Source organism: Halichoeres trimaculatus, unplaced genomic scaffold (assembly GCF_033239565.1).
Source record: "Halichoeres trimaculatus isolate MK-OKI-2021-1 unplaced genomic scaffold, fHalTri1.1 fHalTri1_scaffold_17, whole genome shotgun sequence".
Lineage (NCBI taxonomy): Eukaryota > Metazoa > Chordata > Actinopteri > Labriformes > Labridae > Halichoeres > Halichoeres trimaculatus.
In genome coordinates this window covers 7,390,937-7,413,753 of record NW_027437195.1, presented here as the reverse complement: position 1 = coordinate 7,413,753, position 22,817 = coordinate 7,390,937, and the positions used below count along the sequence as shown (strand labels likewise).

The window sequence follows — 22,817 nt, the reverse complement described above, 5'->3', positions numbered from 1 at the left end:
GTCAGACTGCAATGTTTGTGTTGCTAATGTGCAAAAAAAAAAAAACACCCAAAAGCGTTCATATTAATAACCTTTCACTGATGCTGTTTGGTTGTTCATGGATGCTCTCATTATTCATGCAGTCTAGATCAAAGATGTTTCAGAATAATGTTGTTTTGGTTCCCCTGTTTTTCCTTGGCACACTGAGCTCTCTGTGTTTGGGTATTTCTTCAGGGGGGAAAGGCTGATCAAAGACTGTTTGACTGCATTGTTCACATAAAAAAAAGATAGACCTGAACAGTGTCTTGAAAAATTGTTTATTAAAGTGAGTAAGGTAAATATGGAGGATGGAGACCGTGGATTTTCTGTGCCCTTGTACGTCTATAACTGAAGGACTACCCGGATGCTGAAAGATGAGAATGGTGTTAGTTTTAGGATTAAACAGGCTCAAAACAGACTGTGCTGTAGTCTATTAATAGCATAATTATTGTTAGGTGAGTGACAGACTGAAGAATGCCCCCCTTAGCAAAAACAACTTTAAATCCTGCCCCATGGATCTGAACACAACTAAACTTTGTCCTCAATAGAGGGCAGCACTGATGCAGGAGGCTCAGAACAGACAACACCCAGAGGGACACTGAGTGCTGTACACACATTAGCATAACAAACAAATTCAAAAAAGAAACTTTAATCAGAGCTTACCATTTCCCAGCATGCATCAGATCAAAACCACCAGTGATGTTCTCAAAGGGCAGGGTGTGAGTCACAAACTCATCAACTTTGATCTTCTTGTTCATGTACTCCTCCACCAGTTTGGGGACACTTTCTACACTCTTATAGCCTGGAAATAGAGATGAGTCATTCAGTCTGTCGTAGTGAGAAGATTGCTCTCCAACACCTTGACTTCTTTCTGACTAACAACATATTTATGGCTGTAATGCATGAGTTTACACCCTGTATCAGAGATTGACTGTTTCATTCTCTTCTTTCTGCTTTTTTTTCTGTAAAGTTTGGTGGCTTGTTTCCATCGAAACTCCAGCTTTTGCAAATCAATACTTTTAAGGAAAGCCAAAATACTGTGAAACATGCCAAGGTGCCTGTAGCAGTTCTGGCAGTTTCATTAGGCTTTTGACACTCTTCACTTCAAGCAAGTTGCTTATCCAGCATGCTAATACAAACACTGAAATCACAGGGAAGTGCTTCCATGTAAATTTTTAGCAGGTTAACCCTTTAATACCACTCAGCTGGATAAGTAAGAATTATTTTACTCTCGCAATAACTGCTCGACACAAATAGCAAAGGGAGCAAACAGCAAGACAATGTCCCTTGTTTAGCCTCCTGAGACCTGAGCTTTTGCCTGGTCTGCATTTTTTTATTTCCCCTTTATTTGGGATAAGTAAGACCATATAAATGGAAAAACTAAACTTGGCTTTTATGCAGAAAGCTATAGTTTTGTGTGTTATTAGTTAGCTATAAGTTCTTAGTTATTTGTGTTAGTGCAGAAAAGTACAACTGAAATGGGTGATGAAAGATGACATGGGCATTGTCCCTAAATGTGGCTAAAAGGTCAGAGTTTTAAAAAATGAAGTATCATGGGTCCTAGAGGCAGAAATGTAATGTCCACATATGTGGATGCAAAGTCTCATTAAATGTCTCATAAAAACTTCTCAATAGTCCATCAATTAACTTTGAGTGTTGACGACTGTAAGACATAATCATTCCTCAAGACAAACCTCTGTCATAGATGTGCCAAAGCGTATTGCGCTCTATTTACCCTTGACTTTGTGTTAGACTTTTGAGCAGGAAACTTTGCTCTTTCATTCAAGAACTTTGCAAAGATATATCCAGAGTGCCTTCATCAGTTTTTCCTTAAGATGTGAAAGTTGGCTCATATGGCACTTGGAGCCAACTTCATCTGGACCACTTAGCCCTTGGCTTTGCACATTCACATCTAGTGAAGGGGGTAATCTAATTCTCTGTAACGTTATGGCAGGGAGGTCCAACTCGTGCCATGGAGGGCCAAGAGGCTGCAGGTTTTCTTTCCAACCCAAAACTCTACCAGCTGATTCCACTGATTACCTCACCTTGAAGCAGAGAGCAGGGACTAATCAGTGAAACCAGCTGGTGAAGTTTTTGGTTGTAAAGTAAACCTGCAGCCTCTTGGCCCTCTATGGCACGAGTTTGAGATCCCTGCGTTAGGGGAAGGGCTACACAGCAAGAGGTGTGATAAATTTCCCATGATATCGAAACTGCTGGAAAGAATGATACTCCTGTTTTTATCAGATTCCCAATCCTTTGCTACTCCACCTAATTATCAGCCATGTTTTGAATTGTAAGTTGTATTTTAAAATAATTGGTTATAAAGATCTACCTAACGCTGCTATAGCAACAGGTAAAGCTAATAATAGCTACACCGATGTCAGACAGAGTTGACAAATTCACAGCAAAATGGACTTTACTAAAATCAACTGCATTTTATGAACGATGAGACAGCTAAGCTGCATTCAGGAGCTGCATCAGCTACATTAGCTTTGAAAAGCAAACGTTACAGTATTCAGAAGCTCAAAATACTGTAACATTTGCTTTTCATAGATCAGCTGTCTCATCTTTCATGAATTGCAGTACATCATATTCAAGTCTTTTTTACTGTGAATTTGTGATCCTACACTGACATTGATTTACCATCAGTTTGTTGAAATGTGTTCAGTTTGGAAATGAATAAACAGTCGTTCTACCTACGACGCAGCCAGCAAGAGTCTAGGGGTGATGATATAGCAGGAATCTAGTGGTGTCATGTATTTTTCTAGAAGTGTTGTTTCCCCTTCTCCTTGGCCCTTAAAACAGAGGGCCAAAGAGAAGGGGTAGATGAAGGGGTAAGACGAAGAGAGAGAGGAAAGACTGATAACTGGGATTGGCCCTAAGTCCCTTAGAGATGACACAAAATGATCAGGTTTTGATTTACCGCTGCCAAATTACAGTACTGTTGACATGTTTGTAAGCATTGCTGACTAAATGATAGATACTCTTCATTGCTTGAAATACTAGGAATGCCTTCACTTCAGCATCTCAAAGGAACTAGCTTGTTACCTCCGAACGCAGTGCCTTTCCAGGTGCGCCCAGTCACCAGCTGAAAGGGTCGGGTGGATATCTCCTGTCCAGCAGCTGCCACCCCAATGATGATGCTGGTGCCCCATCCTTTATGACAGGCCTCCAAGGCTGCCCTCTGCCACCAAAGAAAAACTCTATCAGGAACAAGTCACAGCATCTGGCAACCACCATACCCTCACCCAAACACATTTCAACACCTAACTGTCCCAAAAGCACTTTTTCCAACCAGACAAGAATTCAACATTTTTTTTAACGACATGTGGATTGATTACCAGGACAATAGAGATGGACAACAGGACATGTGTTTTTAATGACACCACTCACCATGATGGCTACATTTCCCACACATTCAAAGGAGTAGTCCACACCTCCATCTGTCATCTCTACCAGGACCTCCTGAATGGGCTTGCTGTGGTCCTTTGGGTTCACCACGTCTGTGGCTCCAAACTCTCGAGCCACTTTAAACTTGTCAGGGTTGAGATCAACCCCAATAATCCTGGTTGCTCCAGCTGCTTTACAGCCCATGATTGCTGCAAGACCCAGTGCCCCCAGGCCAAACACAGCACAGGTTGAGCCGGCCTCTACCTGCAGAGCGGGGGACAGCAGAGGCGAGTGGGGGTCACAGTGGAGAAACCGTTAATATCCACAGGAAACACATGTGACATTGAAAGGAACAGAACAAAAGTGTATTGCCTGGGGTTGCTACACATGTCGCTAAGCTTGGTTCTTTGGGGTCTGCAGGGTGGTGCAGGGATTACTGTTATTGCCTTGCTGCAAAATGGGTCCTGCTCCCACCCCGGCTGGACAGGTGCATTTCTAAGCTTGCATCTTCACCCTGAGCATTTTTCCTGGTACTTCGGCTTCCTCTCACAGTCCAAAAACTCACTCATCAGAAAATAAAAACAATGATAATAAAATATAATTGTAATGCACTTATATTTCAGCAATCTCAAAGTGCTAGGACTAACTATTTTGGCGCTGATAATCTCATTTGAAATTGTGGATCACGATCAGGTATGTATCTAGAAGTGAGACTTTTTCAAGATCACTTTAGCCGCGTTTCCACCAAGCAGAGTGGTTCGGTTCGTCTTGGCGGTGCACATTTTGTGGCATTTCCACTGACTTTTCCCAGAACGGATCCCCTAATAACTGAGATGAGCCGTCCCACTTTTTGGGACCCTTTCGTAGGGGTGCCAGACTGAACCAATCCGCTCTCGAGAGGTGGAGAAACAACACTGCAGACTGTTGATTGGTGGAAAGAATCGTCACTTACCCCATGACGGCGACTGCATTTCTCCTGGTGGCACACAGTCTTCACTGTGACAAAGCTTGATTGCACTTTGTATCAAAGAGCTACATGCCAATCACAGAGAGGACTAAATGCTGTATGTCTTCCATCTATACGCTTTGTTTACTGTGTCACGTTTTTATCTTCGTTGGATTTATTAGCAGGGTATACTATGTCCCACTGCTACAGTGTCACACTATTGTCTAACAGCTGCAGCTTTCGCATCTGGCTTACACGCCGCCTACCACGAGAGGGCACAGTTTGCTGTGGAAACGCAAATGGGATCAGGCTCAACTGTATCAAACTGTGCCAAACCGTACTGAACCAAACCGGACTGCTTGGTGGAAATGCAATATTAGAGTCGCCGCAGTCCTTTTCGAGGGTACAAATGGCTTTAATTTTGCACTGCAAATTTTATCTTAAAATCTGTTTTTATATTAAAATCTTTTTTTCCAAATCTGTTTTAAAATCTGTTTTAAAATCTATTTTAATCTTTTGTTTGTTTTTTGTTTTATTGTATTTTTTTAATTAATCTCATTTTTAATTGAATTTTAATTGTTTTCTATAATTTGTTCTGCCTGTAAAGCACTTTGAATTGCATTGCTGAAATGTGCTATAGAAATAAACTTGCCTTGCCTTGCCTTTTGTGTCTTTCTGAGAGGAGGGAGTCTGACTCACCTTGGCCGTGTTCAGAGCAGCTCCATAACCAGTGGTGATGCCACAGCCCAGCAGACACACCTTGTCCAGAGGGGCTCTATGGTCCACTTTGGCTAGGGAGATCTCAGCCACCACAGTGTACTCAGAGAAAGTGCTGCAGCCCATAAAGTGGAAAAGGCTCTTGCCTTTGCAGGAGAAACGTGTTGTCCCATCAGGCATTACACCCCTGCCCTGAGTGAGCCTATAAAACAAGATGTCAGCAAAAGCTCCTTTAGAAACTTTAGAAAATGACTGGATGGCTATTAAGATCTTTGACTGGTAACATTTACCTGATCTTTTGGCACAAGTTGGTTTTGGGATTCCTACAAAACTTACACTCTCCACACTGTGGGACATACAACGGTATGACTGTGTCTCCTGAAACACAAAGAGCAGGGTACGTCAGCACATTCCCTTCAGCAAACAGTCATGTCGAGATAAGACAAGGAGGACCTGGTTGAAACTTGGTGACTCCTTCTCCGACACTCTCTACGATGCCAGCTCCCTCGTGACCCAGCACAACAGGAAAAACCCCCTCTGGGTCAGATCCGCTCAGTGTATAGGAGTCAGTGTGACAAATCCCTGTGGCCACAATCTGAAATGAAGGACATATACATAAATGAATACATAAACTTTAGTTGTAATATGTGCAGATCTTAAAGGATCTGATGTGTGCACTCAAATACATCTTGAATGAGATTGTTTTTCTTCTATTCAGATATGTTTGATTGATTGATTGGCAAACAAAAAATTCTTACCTTGAGGCGAACTTCTCCTCCTTTAGGAGGCGCCACTTCCACCTCCTCCATGGTAAGCGGTCCCCCAGCCTTCCATGCTACTGCAGCTTTGCACCGGATCACCTTCAACACAACAACCAAGAGCCTCAGCAGATCTGGTATCACTCATGATAATGATGTCTTAGCTATAAGAGTACAAGGGAAAACTTTATCTCTTCCTCTTCTTGTGTGGACTGTCACACTCAGTTTCCTTCACTGTTTCTCAGTGGGCTCAAAATCAAATCAACAGATCCATAAAACTATCGGCAAGACAAACTTTGACCTCTCTTTAATCTGTTCAGATATTACCCAATATCAGGGAGCCTCAATAAAGTAATGATAATTATATAAAGAGACACAGAAAACTCTACAAGTGCGCTTTTGAAAAGTCTGTCATATTTTAGAACAGGAAGCAGAATTATTTTGTGATTCTTGAGTTATCTTAAGGAGAACATAATATTTACACAGGAAATGTCATAGAAGCAAGTTCGAGTGGATGTGTGTGTGTCTGTGTGTGTGTAAACACATCCAGGTCAAATCCATTCATTTAAATATTCACGCAGCTCATCACTCTGATCCATCTCCATGTGAGGTGTACACTTACCTTTCCTGCTGTTTCCATGTTGTTTCTCAGCTGAACTGACACTTGCAAGGTTAACTCAGAGTTCAGGTTGCTTATAGAAATCCAAACCAATCACAGAGGAGGTTCCCGCCCTCTTCACCGTAAGCCTATCCAAACTCTGTTGATTTCCACTCTCCACTGAGACCTACTCCCCCTCTTCTTTCTGAGGGAGAACAGAGCACGGTGAAAAGCAGATGGTGTTACATAAGACAGTGGTGTGGGACGTTCTACAGCGTGTTTCCTTTTACTGTGAGGGTGTTGCTTAGGCTATAGTATACACAAAGGATTACGGATTGGGAAAGATTTTATGGATTATCTGCTCACTTGTTATTTCTCACATTACATCACTTTGAGGTCTCAGGTCAGAGTTGTCTGTGACTGTTTCCAGAAGCTGAGAGTGAAGATAAGTTAATCACACAAAAGAGTTTTATTCCAGTTTGGGGCATAGATGTAGATATTAATCTTTGCATATTATTAGAAGCCAAATATTTTATCTCTATTCAAATAACAATAAAAGGACAGTACTCTTCTGTTACCATCAGTAGTGGCCAGTAACAAAATAAATGTACTCATGATCTGTATGTAAATACATTTATGAGTATCAGTGCTTTACTGAAGCATTATTTCTGGGGAAACATTCCTATTGTTGTGGAAAAGAAGAAAATAAAGGATTCAGCAACATTTTTTCTAGTGAGCTCTGACAAAGATGAAAGATTTAGCACTTTAATTTTTGCCTGAATCAAGTAAAACGAAACTTATTCTCTCAAAAAGAACAGATTCTTCTTCTTATCTGTGCCCTCTCCCTTTGAACCGTAGCTACTTCCTTCCTTGCTGATAATATGGCAGCAATAGTAATAATGTGAAACTACTTTCTGAGAACTTGGTGGATAAAAAATACAAACCAGCCCTAGAATTTTATTAAACTGGTTCTTCACTGTGTTTAGAGAGAAAATATTGTACTTTTGACTCCACTACATTTCTATGGATGTCTTCATTACTCACTTTGTGGAGTTAGCTGTTGAGTTTTCTTTTTTCTTTTTCCTTTTCTTTTAGTGATAGAAGAATTTTATTCAGTCATCATACATAATACAAAACAATTCACACAGTAAAGACACTTTAAACAAGTCATTGGTCTTATAATGAGTGGTGACTGAACTGGCACAGGCATATTATCAGGTTATCAGCGCCAATATAGGTTATTCCTTAATGCTACTTGGTAGCTTCCCGATTTGATTTGAGTCTTTTTGACAACACCTCGCCAGCTGACGAAGTTGAGTAGTGAGAAGATTGAACTGAGTTTTTCTTTGCTGATAATTATTTCTGTGATTAATTTTGTAGTGGTGGTGGACACAGTAGCCTAACTGTCAGACAGAATAAAGGACAGAAGAGTAGGAGACAGATAAACAGGAGAGAGTGATAGAGCACATGGTAAAGGCTAAAAGGGCTAAAATGTTTGTGATAATGTTCATTCAAACTTGAGAGTCTATCAATAAAAAGAATAAAATGAAGAGTGAGGTTACGTTAGCTCTGATTGGAAGATGAGCACTGTTAGGACATAACCAGGATTCACTAACATTACACACTACAGGCATCTCTCTGGGCATGTACTGGGTTCGTACCATGGTACAAACTGACAAAGTTTGCTTGTTGTGATGTTTCAAACAACAGTGCTTCGTAACTGTTGACAAATACCTTACCTTACCAGTATCGGGTAAAACATCTTGAACAAAGAAAGTTTGTTTTAAAAACAAAATACGATCTTCATTCATTTCCATAACAAACAAACACTTTGTTATGAGTCATGTCTTCACGACAGTGTGCGTGGAACTCTGGGCCAAAAGGTGGCGCTGCAGTCCTCCTCACAGGGTCTTTAAGCTACACGCTTCTAAAAAGTAAAGAAAACAAAACAGACATATATATTTATCATGAACACTTATACAGTACATATGCTTAAAAAACAGCCTTGCAAACCCTTGTTTTGAAAACTAAAAGGCAATCACACGTTTTTAAATGCAAGCTAGAATCAGTCCAGAAATTTAGACCTGACAAAAACAAATCTTCTTTAAAACCTTTTATATAGATAGATTTTTGTATGGTTAATTTACCATCAGCTCTCAAATCAGACTGAGACTCTCAAACTGAAAGGACTTCTGTATCGAGTGTGGTAGTGACTTTGATTTTGTCCCAAACACTGGTTACATTATTTTTAAATACAATAATTCCTGAATTTTATAACATGAGGATGAAAAAATAATGATTCAGTGTGAGTGTTGTAATAAGTCTGGCAGTCTAAAAAGTCTGGCAGAGGGAGGAAGCTAGAGATTTTTAAGACTGGAAAGGAAACTTGTGTCTAAAGACACAAGCGCAATTACCAAACTACACAAGTTCATGACCTCCCCAAGTTAGGAATTGTAGAGTCAAAGACACAGTCGCTAGAAACCTGCACAAAAATAGACTGTGAGGATGCAGACCATGGAAAACTCTGTACAGAAGAGAGAGAAACCTTCAAAACAGCAGACTGATATATACTAAGGACAATCTGGAAGTGGATTCTGCAGACTCTCTGATCAGACAAGAGTAAACTAGAGTTCTTTGGCCAGAGCGCTGCTTATGTTTGGAGAAAGTAGGGAGAGACGGATGACCCAAGGAAAAACAGATCAACACAGGGGTGGGAGTATTGTGCTGTGGGGATGTTTCAGTGCCTAGTCTGAGACTTTGAATCTCATTAAGGTTAAAGGAATCATGAAGAAAGAAGGATAAATGAAAGCCCTTACTTGGGCCATGTTCATACCTGGGAAACTGCATATATTGTTATACCTTTACACCTGTCATCCACACAGAACTGCAGATTTACGACATTAAAAACGATGTTTTCTGAAAACTCTGGCCAAAGTGAAGTTTTGGAAAACTCCAGTTTCATATAGAGGCCAGTATATGAATCTCAAATGTTACAGCTAAATGAAGGGGGGACTATTTTGATTGGCTGGCACAGGTTTTACATCTGGAAAACATTGCCAAGTATTGGTTTGGCATGTCCCAAGCCACACTTATCAGCAGATTTGCTCGCTGCCAGTGGATGAAAGTATTTTCAAGCGAATGGGGTGGATTTGTTTTTGAAAATACCCAGCTGCGTGTATACAAGGCCTTAAATTCCATTAAAAATCTGTGGGCTGAACTGAAGACCAGGGTCCAGGCCAAAACACCATCAAATCTGGAGCTCGAAAGATTCCCCAAAGAAGAGTGGGCTGGGAATCCTCAGGAGATGTGTCAGAGACTCAGTAAAAACTACAATGACTGCTTGCTGTTGTCAGCAAAAGACAAACAGCTGACTGTTAGCATCAAGGGGGCTGAACAGGACACACATCTTTAGGCCAGCCTACTGTATATAACATATAAAATATACATGTGACAACCAACCCCAACTGGAATTTCTTGCGAGAATCAAGGCTTACAACAGTGTTTCAAGTAGTTAGCTGGCTAACAACAATCTTAAATACATCTTTCCTTTCACACTGTTTAAGAGTAAAAATTGTTTTGTTATAAACCCATTGTGTGAAAGCTTAAAAGAAAAATACTTAGGAGCTGAGTATTTACAACAGGGGTGGCCAACATGCGGCTTGCAAGCCGCATGTGGCTCTTTGCCTTCTGGTGTGTGGCTCTTCGATCCATTCATAAAAATATATATAAATATATTGTTAAGGGTAGTGATCTAAAATATTGATATATTGCTGCCGACGTTGGGATCAGTATTGGTCAATACTTGGGTGATGAGATTGATACTTAAGTTTCAGTTTCTTTTCTCTACATGTGCTCTTCTCAATCGCTCATAGATAGATAGATAGATAAATAGATAGATAGATAGATAGATAGATAGATAGATAGATAGATAGATAGATAGATAGATAGATAGATAGATGGAACATTGTCTCTTCTGCAGTAAAAACAGAAATTTGCCTTTGACACAGCTCCAAGTACAAATTCAAACACGCTTACAAACCCACTCAATCTTGCTTTGAAAATTGGTAATGTATTAATTTTCATTTCATGTCATTTCGTTAATGTGTGAGAGGAAGTTTGTTTGTAAGACCACACGTGTGATGTGGCCCTTTGTTGTACCACTGTAATTCTTGTGGTGCTTGGTCTCTGACAGGTTGGCCACCCCTGATTTTCAATTTGACATGAAAATCACAAAAGTCCTCTCACCTCAAGTTCAGCTGTCTTACTTCAAAGAGGGCTGTAGGTGTGGAATTCCCATACCACAATTTGAGAGGTAGCGCCCTCTGGTGGTGAGACAAAATTAGTGTGACAACTAACCCCATTCTCCCCTATATGGTTGAGATGAAGGGATGTCCAGAATCAGTTTATGGGGTTATGGCTCAGGCAAATAAACAGTTTCAGAGTCTGTTGGTCTTCACTTTGACGTGCTGTGGCCTGCTGAGGCATCAGGTTATTGAAGTAATATTTAACCAAGAGTATCTAAACCTTGACCTCTGAAGTTGAAAACTTTGTCCCCTGAGAATCATTGTGATCCAAACTGTCCACGTGCAAAAATTTCCTAGGGTGTAGTATTATATATAACATGTTCAGAGATGCCTATAGCTTACTTTGGTAGATGATTCATCAGTTCAAACAGTTTTTCCTCCCACCTGTTGACGTAGATAAACTGTCTTGAGCTGTAATCCATAAATAATCACAGCGACCAATCGCTGCTCTCATTTCATGGAGTCACAGGGTTTGTTATATTTAACTAATGTGCCGACTGTTACAATCAGATCATTCAAAAACTGAGAGAGTGGGAACCTGGAAAACTGTGGAAACCATCCTAACAAATAATTACAAACCTGTCTGCCAAGCTTCACTGGTACATTTCAGACTTCATTTAAAAAATGAAGCTAAAAATTTACTGAACCACTAAAGTAAGGACAGTGGGGACAGACAATGCTGTGTACATGTGTGAATGTTGAACCAGTTACATAATAAGCAAACCACAAACAAGGAAGCTACTGAGCCCATCTGTTCAGAGTATTTATTTTTTTTACATAAACACTTTGACATGTTTATCTTTGGCTTTCAACACTGCAGAACATTCTCACAAATGTGGTCTGCACATTATTTATAAAAAATGTGTATGATTTTTAAGATCAGGTATGTAAAATGTAGACACTTTGAGAGTCCTTACCACTGTTATGGTGAAATAGATATCAATTTTTTATGACAGGTAATGGATAACTGTTTTACTTTGTGGTCTTCAAATGCAAAAACTGATCTCATTTTGTAGAAGTGCTGAGGACTGTCCGGATGCTGAGAAGGAAAGTGACAGATGTTTAGACTAACATTGATTTCTCTGTGATGTTGATAAGTCATGAATTGACTGAAAATAATATGTGTTAACTGACCATTTTCCTTGCTTCATCATTTCAATGGCATCATTGATTTGTTCCAGAGGTAAGTTGTGAGTGATGAACTCATCCAGCTTCAGCTTCTTGTCCATGTAGGCTTTAACCATTGAGGGAACGGCATCTCGACCCTTGAAGCCTAACAGTGAAATTTTATAAAAATGACAAATGCAAAAATAGGTGAATAGATAAAAAACATAAACATTTAACAATTTGAAAAGTGCAGAGTGTTAACCCACAGCTATGACGGAGGATTAGCACCATGTTAATGGAAAAAAAGGGTTTATTTACAACAACTTTTAAATATATAAGAAGAAAGTCAATATCTTAGTTTTAAGTTTAAGGTTTGAATTTATGAGATTAATCTTGTATATTGACTTTTTTTAATGAGGCCCTAAGACCGTGTTTACATGGCAACGTTTCATCTGAAAATGCTAAAATGCAGTGAAAAAAATTTGCGTTTACTCGGAAACACTGATGGACTGAAAACACTGTAGTAAGCATGCCTGGCCTGCAGGTGGTGCTGTAACTGTCTTGTCCAGAAGCTGCTTTAGGGAGATCTCCACTGAAGTAGAGTTGGGCCGATCATCTGGTGTATTGGGGAATACTAAGTGCAAAAGTGGAACAACAGATGTACATTTTCAGCAGATTCAGCAGATTGAGCAGCACAAGCACGGCACGGTAGTTTGTGACGATCGTCACAACGGTTCTGTTGTCCTGTTGTATGCGCTTGCGCGAGGCGGAGCATGACGTCAGTGTTTCCACTAAAAACGGCTACTTACTGTTTACACGGCAACGGTGTCGGCAGCTTTTCAGAAAAATCCCACTCTGGAGGCTGTTTACATAAGTTTGCGTTTTAGGTGGGCTGAAACGCCGTTTCCATGTAAACGCGAGGCTGAAATGCAACAAAACTTTTGCGTTTCACCCTAAAACCGTTGTCGTGTAAATGGCCTCTAATCCTCCATCATAATGCTGGTAATGGTTGCATTACCTCCAAACACGGAGCCCTTCCATGTGCGCCCAGCTATCATCATAAGTGGTCGTGCAGAAACATCGTCCATCTCTGTCCAGCCAACAATCACGCTGACACCCCAGCCCTGAATACAAGACTCCAAAGCACTGCGCTGGATGAAGACACAGCTTAAAGTCAGCTGACTTGTTTTTAGTCATTGGTCTTTTCTGGAAACGAAAAAGACCTTGACTCTTAAGATCTGAGAAAACCTGTACATTAGAGCTCCACCTACCATAACTCCCACATTCCCAACACATTCCAGGGAGAAGTCCACTCCTCCATTGGTCATTTCAGACAGGACTTGGCTGATGGGTTCACTGTGATCCTTTGGATTCACAAAGTCTGTTGCACCTAACACCTTGGCCTTCTCAAATTTATCTGGGTTGATGTCAACGGCGATGATCCTCTTGGCTCCAGCTGCATGGCAGCCCATGACTGCAGCCAAACCCACAGCTCCCAGGCCAAATACAGCACAGGTGGAGCCTGGTTCCACCTGCAGTAAAATAGACTGTGTAAAAAGCTAGGTGGTAATATTGTAATATTTTCTTGTGAATAAAGCATCACATTTTCCAATCTTGGTGAGACAATCCTTTAAAAAAAAAAATGTGGCCAAATGTATCAGCACTTGACACATAATTCCCAGATCCATTGTTTATCTGCAAAAGACAAACATTTCAACCTTAGCTGTATTGACTGCAGCACCATATCCTGTGCAGATCCCACAGCCAATGAGACAGACTTTTTCCAGAGGGGCAGCTGGATCGATCTTTGCCACTGCCAGTTTGTGGACCACAGTGTATTCAGTGAAAGTACCGGTTCCTGCAAACAGCTGCAGGTTCTTCCCCTTACAGGTAATTGGTGTGTCTGACGTAGGGATTGCACCATCCCTAAGGAGAAAATACAGTCAGCACAATCTGAGTTTGTATTCATGTTTTGTCCTTTATCTTCAGACAGCATCAATGGACACCACGTGAAAAATGAAAGACAGAAAATGCAACTGATGGCCAAAGATGGGCTCTTACTGTACTCACCAAGCAACCACACACTGGTTGGTCTTTGGGCTCTTGCAGAAGTGACATTCTCTGCACTGGCGGATGAACAGTGGGATGACCTTGTCACCTGAAAGACAGAGACAATACTGTGAAAGTAGAACTAACTAAAAGTTTCAAAGCCAGTGCTTTCCCTTTTGAGCAGTTTTGTCTAGCAAAGCGACACACTTAGTGAGCTAAAGCGAAACACTGTGGTAATCTGTAATCCTACGGTTTTACATGTGAAGTTAGTGAAGCCAGAAACCAGAGTCAGTATTAACTCCTGGTTATTCTCCCAGTTAGCTGGCCAGCTTGTGGCTTTTTAAGTCTCTAATAGTAGCATGGGAGGTAGGGCCTTCAGTTATTAGATGCTCCTTAAGAATTGATGATACACAGGCAGACACTTTAAGGAGTCGGCTTAAAACTTTCCTTTTTGAGAAAGCTTTTAGTTGAGGCTAGCCTGGGCTTGGAGCAGCTCTTAGTTACGCTACTAAGGTCTAAGACTACCAGGGAAACTGGCACATTGCTCTTTCTGCTTCGTCTTTTATCTCACCAGATGGCTGTTCAACGTAAGTCTGTTCTTTGAAAGACTTCTGCCCTCTAAAGGACAGACATCTTTTGCCGTTGCAACTTGCTAAATACAGCAAAGTGCTGTGCTCCTGGTGGATAGGATGAGATTAAATACATATCTTATATTGTCTTAGTGAGTAATGTAATATAGATATAAACAAAAATTCCCTTTTTGTAAAGCTACAGTTTGGAATATACGTTTAACTTTATAACAACATAGCAGACGTATCAGCTGTCATGTCAAAGGTAACATGCATTTTGTGTCAAATATAATTAAAATATTAACAGATTACTTAGAGTCCAAGGTAACACCTTCAAGCTAAGCATGACGGTGCAACTACTCAGACTGATGTCAGTGTGCAACCCCATCACAAAACTCTTCACCACAGACCTTTGGATAAAACTAAATCACAGAAGTTAGCACTCCTTTCTAAATTCTTAGCAAAGATGGCGGAACACTTCACATTGTGGAAAACTTAGATCTAAGATTGACATGTTTTGATACTTTTTTACACATATCATGCATAAAGGTCCTCTATGAAATACTAACAGCAAAACCAAAGTGGAACTCCAATGTTTGTCGTACCTAGGGTTTTCTAAAAGTAGTATGGGAGGTCGAGCCTTTAGTTATCAGACTGGTCTTCTTGGGAATCACCTATAGCTGAGGTCCGAGGGCAGATATAGTCTCTATTTTAAGAGTAGACTTAAAACTTTCCGCTTTGGTAAAGCTTAAAGTCAAAGCTGGATCAGGCCTCAACCAGATCTTAGGTATGCCGCTATAGGTCAGTCTAACTTCTAATCTTAATGTCCCGTTATAGTTACTGACCATACATCTCCAGGATTGTCTGAGTTTGTCTTGTTGGTTCCTTTGAGTTTTTGCCGTTTGCACCCCAAACATTTTTTTATAGTTTCACCATACTCCACACTGCAACGCCACCACAATATCCATCTCTCTTATTGCCTCTGTCAACATCTACCTCTGTATCTCTCTCCCCTCTAACACAGCCATCCCAGTCTCCTCAGATGTCTGTCTAACATGAGTTTGGTTCTGTCTGAGGTTTCTGCCCTTTAAAGGGAAGTTTTTCTTTACCACTGTAACTTGCAAAATGCCGTTAAGCTCTATACTCATGGTGGGTCTAGACAAGATAAGACCCCTTATCTTGTCTCGGTGTTGGGTTTCTGCTGATAAAATTTTATAAACATTAAAGGATCTGGACCTGTCCATGTTTTTGGAAAATGTCCAGAGATAACGTTTGCTGTGATTTGGTGCTATATGAATAAAGATTGATTGATGTGTACCTGGTTTTATTTCAGTGACTCCAGGCCCAACGCTCTCGACAATCCCCGCTGCTTCGTGTCCCAGGATGGCTGGAAAGCCTGCTGAGTCTTTATTCTCAAAGAGCTGGTATAAGTCTGTATGGCACACTGCAGTTGCCACAATCTGTAACAAAAACAAACATTACATTTCAAGGAGAGTGCTAATAAGTCTTTGCTCTACCAGTCCTCTTCAGTATTACCAGTAACACATGTATTCTGACAATTTAATCTGGAAATTCAAAGATGTTTGTAGGAGGATTAATGTGCAAGAATGAAAAGCAGTAGTTTTCCTCCACTGGGTATGAAACGCTGGCCTTGCTGCCTATGGTAATGTAATTTTATTTAACATCTCTATTCTTATACAGACATGTAACTGTGTCTAAACAACAGGATAAATATCTATTTTCACCTCCTTTCTTTCTTCTTTTAGTCTGGTTGCCACAAGCAATTTATCAGAAAAAAAACAATATTTACATTTGTGATAAAGAAAATTTAAATCTAACAATCGAGACAGTTAACTCCTTGGAAACTGTTTACTCAGTAGAAAAGGAGTTATGTTTGGTTCCCTGCAGGTTTAAGAAAACTACAATTTTTGGCCTTTAGTATAATATGGGGCTCAATATACTGGTTTCATTTTAAAATCTAAAGGTTACTGTCATTTATTCATGTGGTTTGGGTAAGAAAGTACCCTTTGGGTGAATAAATTACAAACCAATTCAAGCTTCTGCTGGAGGATTCATGAAAACCAGTGACAGACTCTAAGTGGGTTACCTTTATACGGACTTCATTTTCCCTTGGGGGGGCGACCTCGATCTCTTCAATCACCAGAGGCTTGTTTAATTCCCAGGCCACTGCTGCCTTGCACTTGATAACCTAAATGCAAAGGGAAATGATAATTATGTCAATCAGCTGAAATATGAGGCAGGTACTGTTTAACAATTCTGGAGGGGAGCTGCCAAAACAGTGAAATGTTCACAACCTCTTGTTGAACTCTGACCGTAACTTTAGACCAACTTCAGTTCATTGCTCTGAGCATGGTGCCAGATTAAAAAGCTGTACAAAGGGCATAAATAAACTGCATTTTGCTTTATCATCCATCCATTATCTCCACATTATCTATTCCCCTTACTAGGGTTGAAAAAACACCGAACGATTATTGACAAGTGACACTTTCCTCCATAGTAATGAAAAGATTTGAATGAATTATAAAGCTGTGTGTTTTATTGATGGCACAGAGTGTTACTGACCCTATGCAATTCACCTATCAACAGCGTAAAAGAGTGGAAGATGCCACAGAAACGTTCCTATCTGGAGGAATCTGGAGGTTGGACACTTGGAAGGAATGATGACTCATGCTCAATTAGACTTTGTTGATTTCTCGCCAGCTTTGAACTTTATGCAGCCTAATGTTTAAGCTAACAGGCTCTGAAATACTTGGCTTTGACTTCCTGAGGTCACAAGCAACTCGCCCCAGGGGTGAGTCTCGTCACCCTTGCTTTTTGTGCTGTGCAGAGCACAGATGATTCAAGGTTCATTGCAAAGTTTGCAGATGACTCTGTTATTGCCAAGACCAGGAAGAAGATCACAGTATGTGTTAGACACTAAATGGTGCAATAATTCATGTTTACAACTAAATGTCAGTAAAACTAAAGAAATGCTGCCAAATTCTTAAAAAACAAAACTGGAACATTGTAAGCTAGTACAAGTATCTGGGCATGGTCTTTGACAACAAACTGACCTTGGAGGCCAGTATGGACTTTATCCACAAGAAAGCCCCTCAAAGACTACTCTTTTTAAAGAAGCTGAGGAGTTTAAATGTTGACAGATCCTTTTTAAAAATGTCTTACCCATCCTTTATTGAGTCAATCCTAACTTTCTGTGATTAGCTGGTACAAAACTCAGTGTCACTTATAAAAATCAGCCGCAGAGTGTTGACAAATTTTGCCAAGAAATTATTGACACTGAGCTGCAGCAACTTGACAATACTTATCAAGGAAGAGCAACTCAGAGGGCAAAGGTCAGTTTAGCTGACCCACATCACCCTCCCTAGGCTTCCTCCCTAGGGGTTTCAACCTTCGCCATCTGTAAAGAGGTTAATCTTCACTAAGAGGGTCAAATCAAACAGATATCTGATACAATGATAACTCACCTGTTGACTTGCATTATTCACATCTATGTCTCCGTGTATTGGACTGTACTGTTTTTATGGTATAAATGTTGTTGTCGACTGCTGCAGCAAATCTAACCACCCAAGTTAGGGCATTTCCGAATTCCTAATCTAATCTGAAAGCATATTTTTGGACTGTGTGAGGAAGTCATTGTAGGGAGGATAAACAGATTCCTCAGAGAAAGGCTCCTCCCTGGGTTTGGCTGTATCAACATGAACAGAAATGCATTTCAAGCCCAGTTTGACAGAAATGCAACTGGATGTTGACTATCTTTGTCTCATGTTCGTCTATGTTTTCTTTTTAAAATATGATTACATCATATGTTACTAGTTCATGTTTTCAGTGTAAGAGCTGCTGAATGAAGAGTTTTTAAGCCCACTCACAGTCAGAGTGGGACGTCCCCTGAGATAAATCACCAAGGCAGATTGGACAGAGACAGAGAAAGAAGGTCACAGACAGGGTACTTAAACACATGTTTAAAGATTTCTATATTTGTTGTTTTAATACTCTATCCCTCATATCTTAAACCAATTTAATACATGATACCTGTATTACATTAACAGAAATACTTCATACTTTATAATTTTACTAATTTGTTGTGTTGCTATTATTATCATATATGTAATCTATCATGTGACAATGACAATAAATCTTTCTTAAAAAAAAACTATTCCACATTAAAAATGACTTCCAGGTGTTGAATTCCTCTTACCTTACCAACTGTAGCCATTACATCCACAAGGTAAGCCAGGCACAGAGCTGCAGAGTAAACAGGAGGAGCTGGAGTGGGGAGCGCAGCTGCAGGATGGAATGGGGAGGAGAAAGACAGAGATCCTGGACTTTATACAGAGCACTCAGCTGGCCTATATTCAAACATGCAGGGCACCAAGAGACATCAACAGGTCAGGAGCTGGTGGTAAATTAATCAGCAGCACATATCACAGCTTCAACTGAAGAGTTTGTTGTGAAACAATATTGTTTCCAAATTGTCACAAGATTTTTACAAGCTTGAAAGACGTTTTACCTCCACAGGAAAGGTGGCCTTTATTTGCGCACTTGAAAGGTAGTTGATTGAGTTTGGCACCAAGAACTGGGGACTATCTGTCAACCTGTTGTCAGGTGTTGCCAAGCTATGTGCTGGGTCATATAAAGTAATTTAGTAAAGACTGTGGTACCATTCAATTACCTGTTTACAGACATTACAGTTCTGTCCCTTTGCCCTGTCCACCTGACCCCAAATGATCACCTGCTCCTATTTTGTTTTATCATAACTGTGTCATATAAAGGCCCATCTACTGGTGTTTCAGTGTAAAATGTTTTTTTTTTTTTTATTCATTTGTTCATTTATTTATTTATTTGTGACAAAGGAAGGAACCATATTGCCTAAAAAGGAATGGTTTATCACGGTAAAGGATAAAGGCCACTGAATTAAAAAAAAAAAAAAGTCCAATTTTTAACAATAATAATAATAATAATAATAATAATAATAATAATAATAATAATAATAATAATAATAATAATAATAATAATGATGATGATAAATAAGTCAGAATTCTGAGTTTTCTCAAAAAAAAAATTGTAACAAAAAAATGAATGAATTAAAAAAAAAAAAATTCTTTTTTTTGCAGTGGCCCTCTTCCGTAGTTTAATAGAATGTATATTCAGCGATGGTCTAATTATAATGTTACCAGGTTTTTTAAGTAGTTCTTGAAGCCCAACCTTTGGTTCTGCTTATATCCAAAGCTACCTGCACTATCACCTACCTGACTGTTGACTTAGATGTTTTATTGTGAACTAACATAACCTGCTTGCCTCCAAGTTCACTCGTGGTCAACAATTAAAGTTATTTGGAGAAAGGGTCATTGTAATGTTTGCCTGATACAGATTTACAGCTGGTTACTAAGTTACAAGAAGGTAAAAGATTTCTGCAGTTTAAGCCTCTAAAAGACAAGTTGCACTTTTAAAACAGAGGAATCAGGACCACAGAGTTTCATGCGTTCACATCAAAGTAAAATCTGATGTGTGATGAGTTTGGCAAAAATATATAAAGATGCTTGAGAAGTTTTCATTCATGTTCATACTTTCTGCTTTCACCTTCCTGTGTATGTCAGTCTCCTTGAACTGCTCACACCATTATGGGGTCAACAGAGACAGGGCTGCACCTGGAGAGCAGCTCTAGAGACAGTTTGAAGATTTCAAACAAAAAAAGCCCAAGGAGCTCATGGCCTCTGCAGCTGGCAGAAGTTGAACAGGGTTAATAATCAATCCACCCAGATACCCAGATACAATCACTGTGAAGTGTTTGGTTTAACTGGCCTGCCATGGCAGAGGAGTCTCTATCAGCTACCTGTTGGTTGTTGTTTCTTACAGATCTGATGCAAACAGAGAAGTGAAACAGATTACCCAATTCTTTGTTTGATCATCTCCCAAGAATCACACAAAGAGGAACATTTCTCAGTTCAGCATTTATTCAGGTCACGTGAAAAGTTTACAGCACTGGTTGTATATACGTATACATTACACTTTCAAAACAGCCTTTGGCTACGCCTACACAGAGGTTGGGTTTACCAATAACTGGCCATCGACTCTGATTGGCACAGCTGTCCCAACCCACAGCTGACGTCGACTTCCGGAGTGTGCTATGAGGTGTGTGGTGAAGTAGGGCTGGGGTTAAGAGAGATAGAGAAAGATCATGACTTGTTATCTTGACCCTCCTGCTAATCAAAATGAAGATAATGAGTACATATTGACAACGAGGGTATACAAGGACAGTCACATGTAAGGCCACGTAAAATTAGACAAAAGCTGAGCAAACATATTAAAAATATCAGTATATCACAGCTACAATCCAAAAATTAGTTTTTATTTGGTTTCATTAATTAGCCTTTTAGGCATGCCACGGAGGTCTAGTCCATCCCTGTCAAGTTAAAATGTAGTTTGAAGAAGGATTGGAAGGACTTAAAAACCACCTTTAAACGGAGTTAGACTAACGGAGGAAAAATAAGAGTCTACATGGAAAAAATGGCTTATATACTTTTTTCAGTCAAATAGAAATAAATGTCAGAAACATGTATAAAGAAATAAACGAGTACTGTAAATAATAAAAATATGATAAAAGAATTTAAAAAAACAAATAGGTATTGTCATTAGCTTTCATCACTTAAAAATGCTGATTCACTTCTGGAAGGGTTTGACCTCATTTGGCATGACACACCTGGAGCAGGTGAGGAACTCGTGTTGAAGCCTGCCAGGAGGAAAACAATGTGATCTTTAAAGGCTTAAAACTGAAGAGTGGAGCTGTGTAGACTACAACAAACTGCAAAAACCAAAAAGGCAGCTGCTGAGAGTCTACATCTTTTGATGAACGTAGTTAGTAAATGTTGTAGCAGCCATGACGGCACAGGCGTGAGTGGGGCCTGCGCTCTGCACAGGTGCCTGTGTCTCTTTGATCTCTGTGTTCATTGTTTGTAAAGCTGTAGCTGAATCCAATTTCTTTGATTTTGTAGAAATAGAGATTTTTATTACTTTTAAGGTGCTTAAACTAAATGCTAGTTTGAATGAAATATTTAATTTTTAAAATTGTTCTTTTGATCTGTTAACCAGGTTTTTCTTTTTCCTTTTTCTTTTTCCTTAATTTTTCTATTGTGCTTTCATGAGTGGATTCCAGTCTGCTTTGAGAAGTTTGTCATTCCTTTTTCAAGTTAGGAGACCACACAGCTAGAAAAAATAAAACTTGACTGTCCCTTTGTTCTAAAGTTTATGTAAATGGTTCAGATTTATATGCTGTTTATTTCGATGTTCGTTATCTCTGATAGTTTGATAATTATATCCATATTTATCCATACATACTATGGCTCTTTGATATAATTTAATGATATTAATGTATGCTACTTGAATGTAGTGGAAAAATATGACATGACAATGTATCCATGGAAATCCCCCCACCCAAAGAACTCCTCAACCCACAAAACCCAACACAGCCTGAGATCCACTCGCCCAAACCTCCTCTACACACAGAGAACCAGACTCAGGACCAGGGTAGGGTGTTCTGTGCTGCAGTGGGGTGCGCTCCCTGACACCTTGAGGGCACCACAATCAACTGACTGTTTTAAAGAAAGGACTTAAAACATTTCTTTTTTAATCAAGTTTTTAGCCACCTTGATGTTTTTGTAAAACCGCCTGTTGCGTCAAATTGTTTTTAAATTGTTTTATTGCCATTCCCCTCTCCCCTTCTCATATTTATTTATTTTCAATCTTTATTAAGCTGCAGCACTTTGAGATTGTCTGATGAAAAGGGCTTTATGAATAAAATATATCATTATTATTAACGTTAACATGATTCATGGTCTATGATACACTGAGAACCCATGTGACAAACAGTTAATGGCAGAAATTGTATTTGGCATTAAGTTATTCTGGAAAACACAAAACTAAAGTCTAATAGAGCTACTTGCTCAAAATGCTGACAGAGGAGAATGAAAATATTTAGCAGACACTAGTCTCACTGACAAAGCTTCTGCACATGATTTTTCATTAATGTTAGCGTAGGTCCTTTCAGGACAAATCTGCCTGTGAGTGGACCCAAATGTGATTAACCGCAGCTTCCGATCTCTTCCGTTGTAGAGGAAGTACTTAATGACCCTCCATGTTAAGCCCTGAACACTGCAGGGAGGACGGAGGAGTGAGAATAGAGGAGCAAACCACAGGAGTGAAGACAGGATGCACAAGAACAGCTTTCATGGAAATCTTTCCCCCTGGTTAACACTCCTCCGTATAAAATATCACTCAATGATTGGGAGCTGCAGCGGCTACACCAGAGATACTAACAATCACTAAGGGATACCCTGAAATGGAGCC

General features: G+C 39.8%; 2 protein-coding genes across 2 annotated transcripts; both read right to left on the bottom strand.

The window, feature by feature from the left end:
* Positions 1–292: 292 nt before the first annotated feature.
* Positions 293–5,927, bottom strand: LOC141806459 (alcohol dehydrogenase class-3 chain L). Its single transcript, XM_074692009.1, has 8 exons — positions 5,830–5,927; positions 5,525–5,666; positions 5,362–5,449; positions 5,054–5,273; positions 3,412–3,672; positions 3,067–3,202; positions 682–820; positions 293–385 (listed from the first exon to the last, which is right to left on the bottom strand). The coding sequence occupies exons 1-8, from the start codon at positions 5,878–5,880 to the stop codon at positions 361–363; spliced, it is 1,062 nt and encodes a 353-aa protein (XP_074548110.1). The 5' UTR covers positions 5,881–5,927; the 3' UTR covers positions 293–360.
* A 5,556-nt stretch (positions 5,928–11,483) lies between these two features.
* Positions 11,484–18,747, bottom strand: LOC141806380 (alcohol dehydrogenase 1-like). The gene is made up of 9 exons (XM_074691873.1): positions 18,673–18,747; positions 16,564–16,665; positions 15,775–15,916; positions 13,909–13,996; positions 13,557–13,764; positions 13,110–13,370; positions 12,857–12,989; positions 11,866–12,004; positions 11,484–11,770 (listed from the first exon to the last, which is right to left on the bottom strand). Exons 1-9 carry the CDS (start codon positions 18,688–18,690, stop codon positions 11,737–11,739), a joined length of 1,125 nt encoding a protein of 374 aa, XP_074547974.1. The 5' UTR covers positions 18,691–18,747; the 3' UTR covers positions 11,484–11,736.
* Positions 18,748–22,817: the final 4,070 nt, after the last annotated feature.

Excerpts from the sequence above, each read along its gene's own strand:
- LOC141806459 (XM_074692009.1), bottom strand. The coding sequence starts at position 5,880 with ATGGAGGAGGTGGAAGTGGCGCCTCCTAAAGGAGGAGAAGTTCGCCTC. Across the intron at positions 821-3,066 it reads GAAAGGCACTGCGTTCGGAG|GCTATAAGAGTGTAGAAAGT; the intron begins GTAACAAGCTAG and ends CTCTATTTCCAG. Across the intron at positions 386-681 it reads CTGATGCATGCTGGGAAATG|CATCCGGGTAGTCCTTCAGT; the intron begins GTAAGCTCTGAT and ends CTCATCTTTCAG.
- LOC141806380 (XM_074691873.1), bottom strand. Across the intron at positions 12,005-12,856 it reads GAAGGGCTCCGTGTTTGGAG|GCTTCAAGGGTCGAGATGCC; the intron begins GTAATGCAACCA and ends TTTCACTGTTAG. Across the intron at positions 11,771-11,865 it reads ATGATGAAGCAAGGAAAATG|CATCCGGACAGTCCTCAGCA; the intron begins GTCAGTTAACAC and ends TTTCCTTCTCAG.